This window comes from Parambassis ranga, chromosome 16, assembly GCF_900634625.1.
Source record: "Parambassis ranga chromosome 16, fParRan2.1, whole genome shotgun sequence".
Classification (NCBI taxonomy): Eukaryota; Metazoa; Chordata; class Actinopteri; family Ambassidae; genus Parambassis; species Parambassis ranga.
Genome location: NC_041036.1, coordinates 1 through 15,000, shown reverse-complemented (window position 1 = coordinate 15,000; position 15,000 = coordinate 1). Strand labels below are relative to the sequence as shown.

The window sequence follows — 15,000 nt, the reverse complement described above, 5'->3', positions numbered from 1 at the left end:
ATCACTCTTTGCTGGTACAATACAAGATGTGATGAACTGTTTCATGTGCCTCTCCACTGCTTGCACCTCAGTTTGCTGCCAGGGGGATTTCTTCTTTGGGACAGTTTTACCTGCAACATTTGTAATTGAGTGTAAGTGTAACAGTGTAAGCTGGAATTCAGAAATGAATATAAATGCCAAAAGTACAGTATATGCAAAATTATCTTCACTTTACATGTGAATGAAATTACAAATTAAGAATACTGATTTGTGGATTCTGCAAAGCAAATGAAAAAGAAAATTGTTAAATCCAGCTATTGCAGTGGGTATTTTTTTAGACATTAATGAAATAATAAAGATTTGATTAAAAAAACAAAAAAAAACTATATCGAAGCATTTAATTCCATCAATAACTATGGACTAGGTTTCTGAGCATTGAGATTTTAAGATTTATGCACAACAAAAGAAGAATTTGTTGCCTCAGTTGTTTCTTTCATTTTATGTCTGTAATAATGTCAAAGTTTGTGTCTTTGTAGTTTAATACATTTTATCAAAACAATCAAGTCACCTGAATTTTGATTTTGCTGACTGAATATGGCAGGTTAAAGAGTTGCATTTTAAATAAGGTTTTGAAACTGTTGAGGAAGTAAATGAAAGAGAAGACTGTGATGGGCTCACCCTTGGAAAAAGACATGAGAATACTGTCTCCTGAGGGTGTTGCATCACCTGATGGTAGTGGTCTGCATCTCTTAGGAGGTGGTGGTGTAATTTCATTACCTTCAGTATGAAGTGGTGTGTCCTCTGTGTCCAGTTCTGTGGAAAATAACCAAACAAAATAAATAAGTAAGAGATACAGTGGATAAATGATTTTTTTCATGATGATTGATCTTCTACCTACCAATTACAGTCAATGAAACAACTATTAGTGAGCTTACTAACCAAGACTGCTGAAATCCTTTTATACACCAGGACTGCAATGAAAGAACGCTTATAACAACAGAGAGGTATGTTTGACAACCCTTACTGCAGTACAGACCATCAACAGTAGATGAACAGTTTTCCTCCTGAATGTTCCGGTCTTCCTCGTCACAGTCAACAACTTTTTCTGTTGAAGTAACAAAAAAAATGTATGAAGTACAGCTTACCAAAGTAAACTTGAAGGAACAGATGTAAACTACATAAAGGTACATAAAATAGTAAAATAACACACCATCTGGATCTATCCCAATCTCATCCAAGTTCATTCCATGAAACTCAGCGAGTCTTCCCTGCTCGAGTGCCATTAGAAGTTTGCTGATCTTGGCAAGCTGCAATGTCTTCTCAGGGAGTCGATAAAATTCACGATGGATTCTTATGTCATGTCCAAGAAAGTTGGCCAACTGGTCCATCTCTGTGTCTGTCATGTTCAGCACTGTTGAAAGGGTTGCAGCGTGCTTTCGCAGTCTGGTGGATGTCAGTGACTTGGGACACTTTGCACCACACATCTGTGCAAAGCCACGGAGGCAGTCTGAACCTCGGAAATGTGTCATAGCTTCTGGTCTTGCGAACATGTAGCCATTGTCTTTTAAAACACCAGAAGCTTCTCTTTGCTCAACAAGGAGTTCTAATGCTTGAAGCATTTTTGGAGTCAGGAGGATTGGAACTGGGCGACCTCGTTTTCCTCTGATGATGATCCTTGAAAAGTGTCTGCAGAGTTTCTTTTCCACTTCAGAGAGTGCCCAGTCCACATCTTCATGTGGATCAGATGTGTCTCTTGATGAAAATGCAGATAATGGCATGCTCGCCACCTCTCCTTCTCTGCGCCGGTTAAAGAGAATAATCTGGGACAAACACACCTTTGACAGCTCCATCCAGGCTTTTGTGGAGGGGTTTTCAGAGAGTGACTTGTACCACTCTTCCTGCACTTGACTGAGATACGCATGCAGTTTCTGGACATCCTCAGTGAAAGGCATGAGTGTGGGAACATTCCACTTTGCTTCTCTGATGTTTCTCAGTGCTGTAGCTGAAATCATCTCATTCCACTTTTCCTGATGGACCTCTTGAAAGTCACTGGCCATCTTCACAAGGTCTTTGTTGTCTGAGATTAAACCCTGAGCTTTTAAAAGTTTGCTTACTTTAACCAGCGTGTTCCCAAGTTTGTTTGCTAGTGATGGAATCATGAACTTGTTTGTCTCACTGTCATACCCACATGTAGCCCTAACAGCTGCAACAGTCTCCATATACTTTTTTGGATTTATGAGATCTTCCATTTTTTTTAAGGTGGTGACTCTTCTGGCGTTGTTAATCAGCCTACCCATCTCTCGCATCTTCTCTCGTACATTCTGTTGATTCTTGGCTGATGTGCCGCCTTTGTTTAACAAGTGCTGTCCAACATCAATAATGACCCGGTCACTTTTTATTATGTCTGTGATTGGGTCAGGATTCATGGCACTGATCACCTTCCACAGATGTGTACTGATATGGCCTGGAACAGGTCCTGTGAATGTACACATGGACTGAACACGGTTCTTTCCAGGTTTGGTTGCAACAGATCCTGGTCTAAGTGTACAATGACGCATATGTCGCCAAAGGACTTTTCTTTTGAACAATCCTTGACAGTATGCACAGTGCATGAAGTCATTTCCCTGTGCTTCTTTAGATGGTCGTTTAGAGGGAACTAGTTCCCCTTTTCCTGATTCAATAACAGCAGCATTATGTGCAAAGTTTCCTTTCTTGCGAATGTGATCTAATTGTTTTCTTCTCTCTTTGGAACCCTTTGGAAAGCTTATCGCTTTGGCTACATCGGGTTTATTTTGATGTGCACGTTCTAGATGCCTTGCCATCTTGGCATTGGGCTTACTGCAATACAAGCAGTAGTGCCTCTTGTCATACACTCTTTTTCCCCCTCTTTTTTGGCATGTGCTAACAACTATGCAGTCATTTACAGCCTGACTTGAAGAAGGCTCCTCTTCTGCTTCAGTGTCATCAGATGGCAGAGAAACTCTGTCAGCAGTGATTTGGTATGGTGTTGTGGTGTCACAGACAGGGGAACTTCCTGACCTGGAATCCTCCAGTTTTTCATCAAGAGACCGGCGTGTTGTCCTTGTGTTTGCTTTAAGGCCAGTGTCAGTGTCACTATCACTTTCACATGTGGTATCTGGAATGTAATCATCAGCACTTCCTGATGTTGTATCATATAGTTCTGGGGAATCTTCAAGATCTATGTCTTTCATCTGAAAAGAAAAAATATTATGAATACGTAGAGCTGTACTATGATCACAAATGATTGAAGTAAATTAAGATATATAATTGTTATATATATTGTTTGTAAAACGTAGAAATTTTAAAAAAGGTGATCGTTTATTCTTTCTCAGATTAGACTTCACAAGTCACTTGATGATTTTAAATAAATGAATTAGGAGAAACAGAAATGATTGATAGTACAAAATTAAGAACTTACTATGACACTTTTGGTGCGTCTCAGTCTTGGTACCTCAATCTCATCTTCATTACAAAACTTTGTCAGAAAAAGAAAGTATAAATGACATTTTATCTCAAGTACAGTAAAACAAAAATCAAAATTAAATGACAAAATACTCAAATTAATAAGCACATATGTGATATGCGGATAAAACATTTTTTAAACTATTGTTTAGATGAGATACATATTACCAATATGAGAAAACAATTAATAGATTAAGTAATAAGAGTACTTTTTTCTAACCAGTCTCTGTGCTTACACACTATCAAGAATGTGTCCTTTGTGGGGACATTTGACACACAGTGATACAGTTCCTTATGGGGACCAGTTTGTCCAGTTTCTGCCCCAAATCAAAAGGTCTACTAAAAGAGTGTGAGTACATGTGTGTGTCTTGTGGGGACCCCGTAAGTGTCCATTTTAGAGTAAGAATTAAGACACAAACAAACATTTGTAAATGTTCAGATTAACCCGGAACATTCTTCTACCACTGACCATCTGTATTCATTATAGAAAATTGTTTAGATGTAATGATTATCACTAGATTTCCACAAAAACAGTCTTCCATTACCACATTAACGTCTTCAAAATGATACAAATGTAACCCATGACCACAAATACACTGCAGGATTAGATGTAAAGAACACACATGACTGTACCTGTTGATCAGTGCTGCTGGGACAGGTCCCATTATCAATGTCAGTCTCTTGTAGTGAGGGAAGAGGGGTGTCATCTGTTGCCATGGGAACAAGTTCAATGAAGGCAGTCTGTAAAGACATATTTTATAGTTAAAATATTTTACAACATGAAACAAGATAACAAAATGCTGAAATTAAGCACTAATGTACTGAAATATGCAAATAAGGAAAAATATTTACTTAAACTGCATCACTAAACTGACGTATACCGATCTGGACCAGAATTCATATAGAAAACATGAAATTTACATTATAAAATCGGGTTCTAACAACCAGTCTCTGTGCTTACACACTGTGAAGAATGTGTCCTTTGTGGGGACATTTGACACACAGTGATAAAGTTCCTTATGGGGACCAGTTTGTCCAGTTTCTGCCCCAAATCAAAAGGTCTACTAAAAGAGTGTGAGTACATGTGTGTGTCTTGTGGGGACACCGTAAGTGTCCTTTTTACAGTAAGAATTAAGACACAAACAAACATTTGTAAATGTTCAGATCAACCCTGAACATTCTTCTACCACTGACCATCTGTATTCATTATAGAAAATTGTTTAGATGTAATGATTATCACTAGATTTCCACAAAAACAGTCTTCCACTACTACATTAACTTCTTTAAAATGATACAAATGTAACCCATGACCACAAATACACTGCAGGATTAGATGTAAGAAACACACATGACTGTACCTGTTGATCAGTGCTGCTGGGACAGGTCCCATTATCAATGTCAGTCTCTTGTAGTGAGGGAAGAGGGGTGTCATCCGTTGCCACGGGAACAAGTTCAATGAAGGCAGTCTGTAAAGACATATTTACAATATTTTATAACATGAAACAAGATAACAAAATGCTGAAATTAAGCACTAATGTACTGAAATATGCAAATAAGGAAAAATATTTACTTAAACTGCATCACTAAACTGACGTATACTGATCTGGACCAGAATTCATATAGAAAACATGAAATTTACATTATAAAATCTGCTTCTAACAACCAGTCTCTGTGCTTACACACTGTGAAGAATGTGTCCTTTGTGGGGACATTTGACACACAGTGATACAGTTCCTTATGGGGACCAGTTTGTCCAGTTTCTGCCCCAAATCAAAAGGTCTACTAAAAGAGTGTGAGTACATGTGTGTATGAATGTGTCTTGTGGGGACCCCGTAAGTGTCCATTTTAGAGTAAGAATTAAGACACAAACAAACATTTGTAAATGTTCAAATTAACCCGGAACATTCTTCTACCACTGACCATCTGTATTCATTATAGAAAATTGTTTAGATGTAATGATTATCACTAGATTTCCACAAAAACAGTCTTCCACTACTACATTAACTTCTTTAAAATGATACAAATGTAACCTTTGACCACAAATACACTGCAGGATTAGACGTAAAGAACACACATGACTGTACCTGTTGATCAGTGCTGCTGGGACAGGTCCCATTATCAATGTCAGTCTCTTGTAGTGAGGGAAGAGGGGTGTCATCTGTTGCCACGGGAACAAGTTCAATGAAGGCAGTCTGTAAAGACATATTTTATAGTTAAAATATTTTATAACATGAAACAAGATAACAAAATGCTGAAATTAAGCACTAATGTACTGAAATATTCAAATAAGGAAAAATATTTACTTAAACTGCATCACTAAACTGACGTATACTGATCTGGACCAGAATTCATATAGAAAACATGAAATTTACATTATAAAATCTGGTTCTAACAACCAGTCTCTGTGCTTACACACTGTGAAAATGTGTCCTTTGTGGGGACATTTGACACACAGTGATAAAGTTCCTTATGGGGACCAGTTTGTCCAGTTTCTGCCCCAAATCAAAAGGTCTACTAAAAGAGTGTGAGTACATGTGTGTGTCTTGTGGGGACACCGTAAGTGTCCTTTTTACAGTAAGAATTAAGACACAAACAAACATTTGTAAATGTTCAGATCAACCCTGAACATTCTTCTACCACTGACCATCTGTATTCATTATAGAAAATTGTTTAGATGTAATGATTATCACTAGATTTCCACAAAAACAGTCTTCCACTACTACATTAACTTCTTTAAAATGATACAAATGTAACCCATGACCACAAATACACTGCAGGATTAGATGTAAGAAACACACATGACTGTACCTGTTGATCAGTGCTGCTGGGACAGGTCCCATTATCAATGTCAGTCTCTTGTAGTGAGGGAAGAGGGGTGTCATCCGTTGCCACGGGAACAAGTTCAATGAAGGCAGTCTGTAAAGACATATTTACAATATTTTATAACATGAAACAAGATAACAAAATGCTGAAATTAAGCACTAATGTACTGAAATATGCAATAAGGAAAAATATTACTTAAACTGCATCACTAAACTGACGTATACTGATCTGGACCAGAATTCATATAGAAAACATGAAATTTACATTATAAAATCTGGTTCTAACAACCAGTCTCTGTGCTTACACACTGTGAAGAATGTGTCCTTTGTGGGGACATTTGACACACAGTGATAAAGTTCCTTATGGGGACCAGTTTGTCCAGTTTCTGCCCCAAATCAAAAGGTCTACTAAAAGAGTGTGAGTACATGTGTGTGTCTTGTGGGGACCCCGTAAGTGTCCATTTTAGAGTAAGAATTAACAAAGAAACAAACATTTGTAAATGTTCAGATCAACCCTGAACATTCTTCTACCACTGACCATCTGTATTCATTATAGAAAATTGTTTAGATGTAATGATTATCACTAGATTTCCACAAAAACAGTCTTCCACTACCACATTAACTTCTTTAAAATGATTTAAAAAAATTTAACCTTTGACCACAAATACACTGAAGGATTAGACGTAAGGAACACACATGACTGTACCTGTTGATCAGTGCTGCTGGGACAGGTCCCATTATCAATGTCAGTCTCTGGTAGTGACAGTGGATGATTATAGTCATCCATAATCGGAGCAATGCTGGCAGTCTGTTTACATTTTTGTCGTTTTATGTCCATTTCTCTCCATTTCATAAAATGCAGAGAATTCAGCATTTCATTTCATGTTTTAATCAGAGTCAGAATCATAAATACTTAATCCCAAGGGGGTTTCATTTTGGCATTATATTTGGCAGTAATTGGCAGCTGGTAAATGTTTGCAGTATCATATCTGACACATTAAGTTGTGTGTGATTTCATACTGCCATGCCTCTTGTTCCTCTAAGAATACTCAGTTTGTGTTTAACGCTTTTGTTTTTAAGTTTTCTGTCAGCATGGTTTTATTTGTCCTTATCTCCCCATTCATTTTACTTGAACTTTTACTTGAAGAAAAGCAGACATATATTTTATCTTTCTGCAACATTATGAGCCATTTTATACAGTTTATACTAACATACCTGTGTTCTCCATGGGTAGTCTTCGCCTCCATAGTCATAAGTGATCTCTTCTCCTTCTTTAATGTCATTCAAGGCAAACAGGCAGAGGTGTGGTTTTTCATTCACCTTGATTTTTTTCATCTTGCAGTTCGGATGTTTGTAATCATCATTAACAAGGCGCCCGAAGGATCCATCTTCTCTAGAGGCATCAATGCTTGAAAAGATGAAAACGAGAACAGGAATTTATTTTTTTCAGTATTTTTTACATGTTGCAGCATTGTGTACAAGGAGCATATCTTAGTTGTCTTACCACCATATCTTTTCCCTCCAGTTGAAATCAAACATAAATCCTTGACATGATCTGTGGTAAAGTCTTCTTCTTCTCTGAGACTCATCATCACTTATCATATCTCCTCTATATTCAACAACAAAATCTCCTTTGCTAATTGGACCCTTAGCAAACACACCACGCCCTGTAAAAGACAAAATAAAACCTCACAGTTATTCTATTTTAAAATCGTCTATGCTCATATGTACTAAAAGAACATACCACTTACATAAAACGGATGAGAATGACACAGAAACTGCACTGCAAATCAGTGTTTAGTTAATGTACTTTGTTTAGTATTAGATGTACAGCAGATAAGTTATGTAGCTTTTTAACTGATCAATCACGAAAGACTGCACCTTACCTTTCACTGTGTCAATATACCTGACTTCCAGTTTGGCTGTTTTGTCAGTCTTTGTAGCAACATGATGGTAGGCATCATTAAGAGGGCTTACACGCCGTGGCATTTCCTACTGCATAAAGGATTTTACAAATTAGTGTGACTTTTATTTACATTACCAGTACATTTATTTATCTATTTGAAACTGAAATGGATACACACCCTGAGGAACAGACCCTCTGTGTACTTCTTGTACAATGGTCATATAGTAAAGCTCTCACTCAATATATCAACTATTAAATTTCTCACAAAATCATTCAAATCTTCCCTCTGTAGCCTCACACAATTAATTAAAATGATTTCTACTATAACTTACATTTCATGAATACATTTCTTGATATTGCATGAAGCTGCTTTAATTTATGCCCAGTAGTTGTTTTTAATTCCATGCAAAATGAAGACCTCAGCCGAGAAAAGTACAGCTATTACAGAGATACGTTACAATGTTAACTGAATAAATGTAACCACATTACCTCCCAGAGTTATCATCCAAGTCTTTACGTTAGCATGAAATAAGCCTTGTAGCAACTTAGAGCTACCAGGGAAGTTAGCAATCTTACTAGCTAAAGTTATTTCATCAATCTAATGTTTATAATTAATTGTTATGCACATGTGCTTACCTTGTATCTCTCACTTTCACCTCTGGACAGAGGAGACAGCTCCTTTGAGGAATATTGCAGTAAATAACCTGGTTTATCATCCACCATGCGGCTTTCGGTCTTTAACACTGAAAACAACACCTTGCTTTCCTAATCATTCCTAATGAGGACCAGGAAGTGGGCGGCACCCAACCATATTTGGAAGAAGTGTGTGTGAGAAGCAGGGAATGTAGTAGCACCAAAAAAGTGTTAGGGGGCGTAGGGTTGAAGCCCACACACACACACACTAACCAAAAAACATGCATTTTGGGCCAAAGCTAAAAACCACACAGGCACCTTTAGAACAACTTGTTTATTGATTTAAAGCAGTTATCCTTATGGGGACCGCATTTTTGGTCCCCACTCTGTAACCGGTCCCCTTTGCGTGACTGTGTAAACAGTCTGCAGTCCCCACAGGGTGATGATTACCAGAACACACTCTCACACACACACACACACACACTCTCTCACACACTCTCTCACACACACACACACACACACTGACACACACTGACACACACTGACACACACACTGACACATACACTAACACACACACTGACACACAATGACACACACTGACACACACTGACACACACTGACACACACTAACACACACACACACACTGACACACACACACACACTGACACACACTGACACACACACTGACACACACTGACACACATGACACACACTGACACACACACACACACTGACACACACACACACACTGACACACACACACACTGTGACTGACTCTCAGGCCAGCTGCTGTGGCTGCTCTGTTACAGAGAAATAATCCCAGAGTTCAGTCTGATTTACAGTCACTTTATTCATAAGCATGAGGTCATTTAACATGAGCCGAGACCACTTCAGGGTCAGTGGAGCTGAATACTGGATTCTGATTGGTCAGTTGCGTTCTGCCACCTCTTCTTTCTGATAAACAGAGGATCCTGACCAATCTGTGAAGTTATGATATTGAGGATGTGTTTACAGCAGTGATTCCAGATTCAACCCCCCAACCTGCATATGGCTGAACAGCTGTACTTCCTGTTTCCTGTCAACAGGTGTCCTTCAGTCCAACCAGACGAGCGCTCTCCTCCCATACACACACACACACAATCTGACACACACACACTCTAAACCTCCTGTGTTTCGTGTCGCTGGTGTGCTGTGATGTTTTACCCATGATGCTGCTGGGTTTGTGGCTTTCAGGGCTGCAGTCAGACGTTCAGTGATTGGCTGCAGGAGAACTCCCTGACCATCATCGCCATGGACGTCGCCCTGCTGTTACTGCAGGTAGTAACACTGCACTGCCTGCAGAGGGCGCAAACACGCCTTTGTCACAGTCTGAGGGTTTGTATGTGTCTTCACTGAGTCACCAGCAGATCACTTTGACGTGTCAGCACTTCCTGTTTGCTTCTGATTGGATGGTTTTGAATCAACATGGCGGCCTGTTTGTGGTTATATGACACAAATATTTATTAAGGGTGAAGAAGAAGGAAGATCAGCGCAGCTCTGTATCTGTTAGTAGATGAGGTACTGAGGTAGGTACTGAGACCAAGCAGCACAAACTGCAGTTCCTCCAGTGTCCACTAGAGGCTGTCTCATACAGTGAGTCTGGACGGTAACTTATGTTACTCTAGCTCCATCACACTGAGTGTTTCCGCCTCTCTGCAGGTGGCGCTGTTCGTCATGGCGGAGTATCTGTACCGTGCATTTGGAGAAGGCCGCGCTCTGAAACGGACCGATCTGCTGGCTGGCAGAGACCACGCCCCCACCGATGACCTGGGGGAGCCAAACTACGCCTACCATGACCAGGATGGAGCTTACATAGACCCCCATCACCTGCCTTATCACCACGACGACCACGGCCAGGTGTCTGTGGACCAAGTGCAGAGCTACTAACCTGCTGCAAACATTATAGGCTCAGGTTCTGGTTCTGGAAACATGAGCCTCCAACCAGCCTGCGGTCTTTTACCCTCTGTTATCTAACAGACAGCTTCTCAGAATACTCACACACATCTTAGAGCAGGCACAGGCACAATCATACTTCACAGTAACATATCATGGATGAGATCATCGGAGTGACATCACATATATGTCCATAGTAAGACATATGGACAGACTGTCTCCACAAAGTCCAGCGGGCCATGCTGCTGACACAGGTTCCTTCCAGAATTCTTCCAACACAGCCTGTGTTCAGAGGGAAACCAGAGTAAGATGAAGCGTTTAGACAGAAGACTTCTGGTCCATGATTCATTTAAACATCAGAATCAGAATCAGAATCATGTTTATTGCCATGTAAGTGAAGGGGGTTCACATTACTAGGAATTTGCCTTAGTGATTGGTGCATACAAAGAACATATAATAATTAACATGCAATAAGATAAAAACTAAGATAAAAATAAGTAAATAAACTACAGTAAGGCTAAATTTACATGACAGACATGGCGTAACAGACATACAATGAACAGAACATAAAATACTGTGCAGATGAAATGGTAAACATAGACCCTTATATGATCGAATGGAACAGTGTAATAATGTAATAATGTAACAGGTACCACATGGATCGGTGAGGTGGTACTCGTGTGCAAGTATTGCAAGATGGAGTAAACAGTGCAAATAGTCGTCATTGTGCAGTGACTATACTAAAGTGACCTTCTGAAGACAGTGCAGAGCAGTGCATTAATTACAGTTTAACAGTCCAACAGCAGAGGGGAAGAAGCTGTTCTTGTGGCGTGAGGTTCTGGTCCGAATGGACCGTAACCTCCTGCCTGAGGGGAGTGGCTCAAAGAGTCCGTGTCCAGGGTGAGAAGGGTCAGCTGTGATCCGACCTGCACGCCTCAGAGTCCTGGAGACGTACAGGTCCTCGATAGATGGCAGGCTGCAGCCGATCACCTTCTCAGCAGAGCGCACCACACGCTGCAGTCTGTGCCTGTCCCTGGCAGTGGCCCCAGCGTACCACACTGTGATGGAGGAGGTGAGGATGGACTCAATGATGGCCGTGTAGAACTGGACCATCATCCTGGCTGGCACCTTGAGTTTCCTCAGCTGCCGCAGGAAGTACATCCTCTGCTGGGCCTTTTTGATGAGGGAGCTGATGGTGAGCTCCCACTTGAGGTCCTGGGTGATGGTGGTACCCAGGAAGCGGAAAGAGTCCACTGTGGAGATGGGGGTGTCTGTCAGGGTGAGGGGGGGTGATGGAGCTGGCACTTTCCGAAGGTCTACGGTCATCTCCACTGTCTTCTGGGCATTCAGCTCCAGGTTGTTGTCAGCACACCAGGACACCAGACGGTCCACCTCCATCCTGTAGGCAGACTCATCCCTGTCTGAGATGAGTCCAATGAGGGTGGTGTCGTCAGCAAACTTAATCAGCTTGACAGACTGGTGGCTGGAGGTGCAGCAGTTGGTGTACAGGGAGAAGAGCAGAGGGGAAAGTACACAGCCTTGGGGGGTACCGGTGCTGATGGTCCTTGTGTCCGAGACATTCGTCCCCAGCCTCACATGCTGTCTCCTGTCTGTCAGGAGGTCAGTGATCCACCGGCAGATGGAGTCTGGAACATGCAGCAGGGACAGCTTGTCTTGGAGGAGAGCTGGGCGGATTGTGTTGAAAGCAGAGCTGAAGTCCACAAACAGGATCCTAGCATAGGTTCCCGGGGAGTCCAGATGCTGCAGGATGTAGTGAAGAGCCAGGTTGACAGCATCGTCCACAGATCTGTTGGCTCTGTAGGCGAACTGCAGGGGGTCCAGGAGGGGGGCTGTGATGGTCTTGAGGTGGGACAGTCCCAGGCGCTCAAAGGACTTCATGACTACAGACGTCAGTGCCACAGGTCTGTAGTCCTGAAGTCCAGTGATCCTTGGCTTCTTGGGAACTGGAACAATGGTGGAGGATTTGAAGCAGGCTGGCACATGGCATGACTCCAGAGAGGTGTTAAAGATGTCTGTGAGCACTGGAGTCAGCTCGTCTGCACAGTGTCTTAGGGAGGAGGGGGACACACCATCAGGTCCAGGAGCCTTGCGGGGGTTCAGTCTCCTGAACAGCCTGTTAACATCCTCCTCCAGGATTGAGAGGGCAGCTGAGGGGGAGGAGGAGGGGGGCAAGGAGGACTCTGATGGGGTATCTTTGATGTGGATGTCCGTGTTGATGGGGTGTGGAGAGGTGTGTGGAGAGGTGTCAGGGCTGGCTGATAGTCCATCAAAGCGGCAGTAGAACTCGTTCAGACTGTTGGCTAATTGCAGGTCGTCAGCTGAGGGGCTTTGGGCTTGTAGTTGGTGATCTGCCTCAGTCCTTTCCACACAGAGGCAGAGTCGTTAGCAGAGAACTGCTGCTGGATTTTCTCAGAGTACAGTATTTAGCACTTCTCACCTCCTTGCTAAACCTGTACTTGGCCTGTTTGTAGCAGTCTCTGTCCCCACTTCTGAAAGCAGCCTCCTTCTCTAGCCTCAGCTGTCTGAGTTTAGCTGTGAACCAGGGTTTGTCATTGTTATAACTCACCCTGGTGCGTGTTGGCACAATACTGTCCTCACAGTACTGTATATATGACGTCACAGTGTCTGTGTACATCAAGACTATCAGTGGCAGCCCTGAACACCTCCCAGTCCATTGTCTCAAAACAGGAGCGAAGCTCCTCCACAGCCTGGCTGGTCCACTTTTTAGATGTCCTCACCACAGGTTTGGAGAGCTTCAGCCTCTGTCTGTACGCAGGAATCAGATGGACCATCACGTGGTCAGATAGTCCAAGAGCAGCACGGGGCACTGCGCGATATGCCTCGCTTATTGTGGTGTAACAGTGATCCAGTGTGTTCTCCTCTCTGGTCGGGCATTTGATCAGCTGTTTGTACTTCGGGAGTTCTTTGCTCAGGTTTCCTTTATTAAAGTCACCAAGGACAATAATTAAGGAGTCCGGATATGTTTGCTCCAAACACAGGATCTGATCCGCGAGTGCACGCTGAGCCTCGTGCACGTCCGCACCGGGCGAGATGTAAACAGCGGCCAGAATGAATGAAGCAAACTCACGTGGAGAGTAAAATGGCTTACAGTGAATGAATAAGTATTCCAGAGCAGGAGAGCAGTGCTGGGAGATCACAGTCACATCAGTACACCAACCACTGTTGATATAGAAACAGACACCTCCACCTTTGGTTTTACCGGAGAGTTCCCTGTGGCGATCCGCTCGGAGGAGTTGGAATCCCTCCAGCTGCAGCGCGCAGTCCGGTATCTGTTCACAAAGCCAGGTCTCCGTGAAGCACAACACACAAGATGAAGAGAAGTCCCTGTCCTTCCCATCAACAGTGTCAGCTCGTTCCATTTTGTTGCTAAGTGAGCGGACGTTAGAGAGAAAAAATCCCAGGTAACGGTGTGCGCGTCCCACGTCCTCCGGAGGCGCACCAGCTCTCTTCCTCTGCGCCGGCGTCTCACCTTTTAACTAAAACGTGTATAAATCGGCAGCAGATGCTAAAAAACTGGTGATAAGTCCACAGGTATGGTAAATCTGATGTTCATGAGCTCTTCTCTGGTGTAAGAGCATGCAGACACACAGTTGTGGCACAAAAACAACAAACAGAGCGCACCAAAACACCAGGGAGTCCGTACCCGCGCCATCTTGATTGATTGATTGAGAACCTGAACATGAAACAATATATCATAAGATTACATGAGGTTTATGTATTGTTTTGAAAGGGGGCGGTGGCCTTTTGAAAATATGACAGCACGAAATTGTGATGCCTTTGAAAGTCACCCTCATGTCATGAAGTGTCCCCCGGAATGTTTATTGGGCGCCCCTGACTACAGAGAGACAGTTTCCAGATTCAGGACAAGTTCCAGGACTTTCAGGATTTTATTCAGAAGAAGAGCAGAAAGAGTCTGAAGGCTGATGTGAAGGATTCTCTGAGTTGCTGGAGAATCTGCGCTCTGAACTTCATTTGCTGAAACACAGGTAAGAACTTAGAAAGGTGAAGCTCTTGGCCCGGATTCATTCCGCACGGAGAGCGCGGCGCGGCGCTGTGCGCATGTTCTGTCAGATTAAAGCTGCTTCTCTACTTTTCAAACGGAATCTCTGCTCGTACATGTACATCTGCGTCTGTTTGCACCGACTACATCGAGCAGACAGGAAGTCAGTCACCAGAATAAAACTCGCTGATTTCACATCGC

At 42.3% G+C, this 15,000-nt stretch overlaps 1 protein-coding gene across 7 annotated transcripts in view; it reads right to left on the bottom strand.

Annotated features, from left to right (window-relative positions):
• LOC114449059 (uncharacterized) overlaps window positions 1-9,273 on the bottom strand; it is a 9,411-nt gene extending 138 nt beyond the window's left edge. Inside the window, exons 1-13 of one of the 7 annotated variants that reach the window (XM_028426400.1) lie at window positions 8,827-9,273; window positions 8,171-8,279; window positions 7,789-7,951; window positions 7,500-7,692; window positions 6,271-6,378; window positions 5,547-5,654; window positions 4,821-4,928; window positions 4,096-4,203; window positions 3,419-3,475; window positions 1,190-3,191; window positions 1,004-1,084; window positions 658-792; window positions 1-110 (exon numbers count right to left, since the gene is read on the bottom strand). The exon at window positions 1-110 is cut by the window's left edge and continues 138 nt beyond it. In XM_028426400.1, coding sequence (XP_028282201.1) covers window positions 1-110; window positions 658-792; window positions 1,004-1,084; window positions 1,190-3,191; window positions 3,419-3,475; window positions 4,096-4,203; window positions 4,821-4,928; window positions 5,547-5,654; window positions 6,271-6,378; window positions 7,500-7,692; window positions 7,789-7,951; window positions 8,171-8,273 — 3,276 coding nt within the window. In that variant the 5' untranslated portion in view covers window positions 8,274-8,279; window positions 8,827-9,273. Of the gene's footprint in view, window positions 111-657; window positions 793-1,003; window positions 1,085-1,189; window positions 3,192-3,418; window positions 3,476-4,095; window positions 4,204-4,820; window positions 4,929-5,546; window positions 5,655-6,270; window positions 6,379-7,499; window positions 7,693-7,788; window positions 7,952-8,035 lie in introns of all 7 variants that reach the window. The other 6 variants (XM_028426403.1, XM_028426399.1, XM_028426402.1 and 3 more) reach the window with 6 other exon arrangements.
• Between the last annotated feature and the right edge of the window lie 5,727 nt (window positions 9,274-15,000).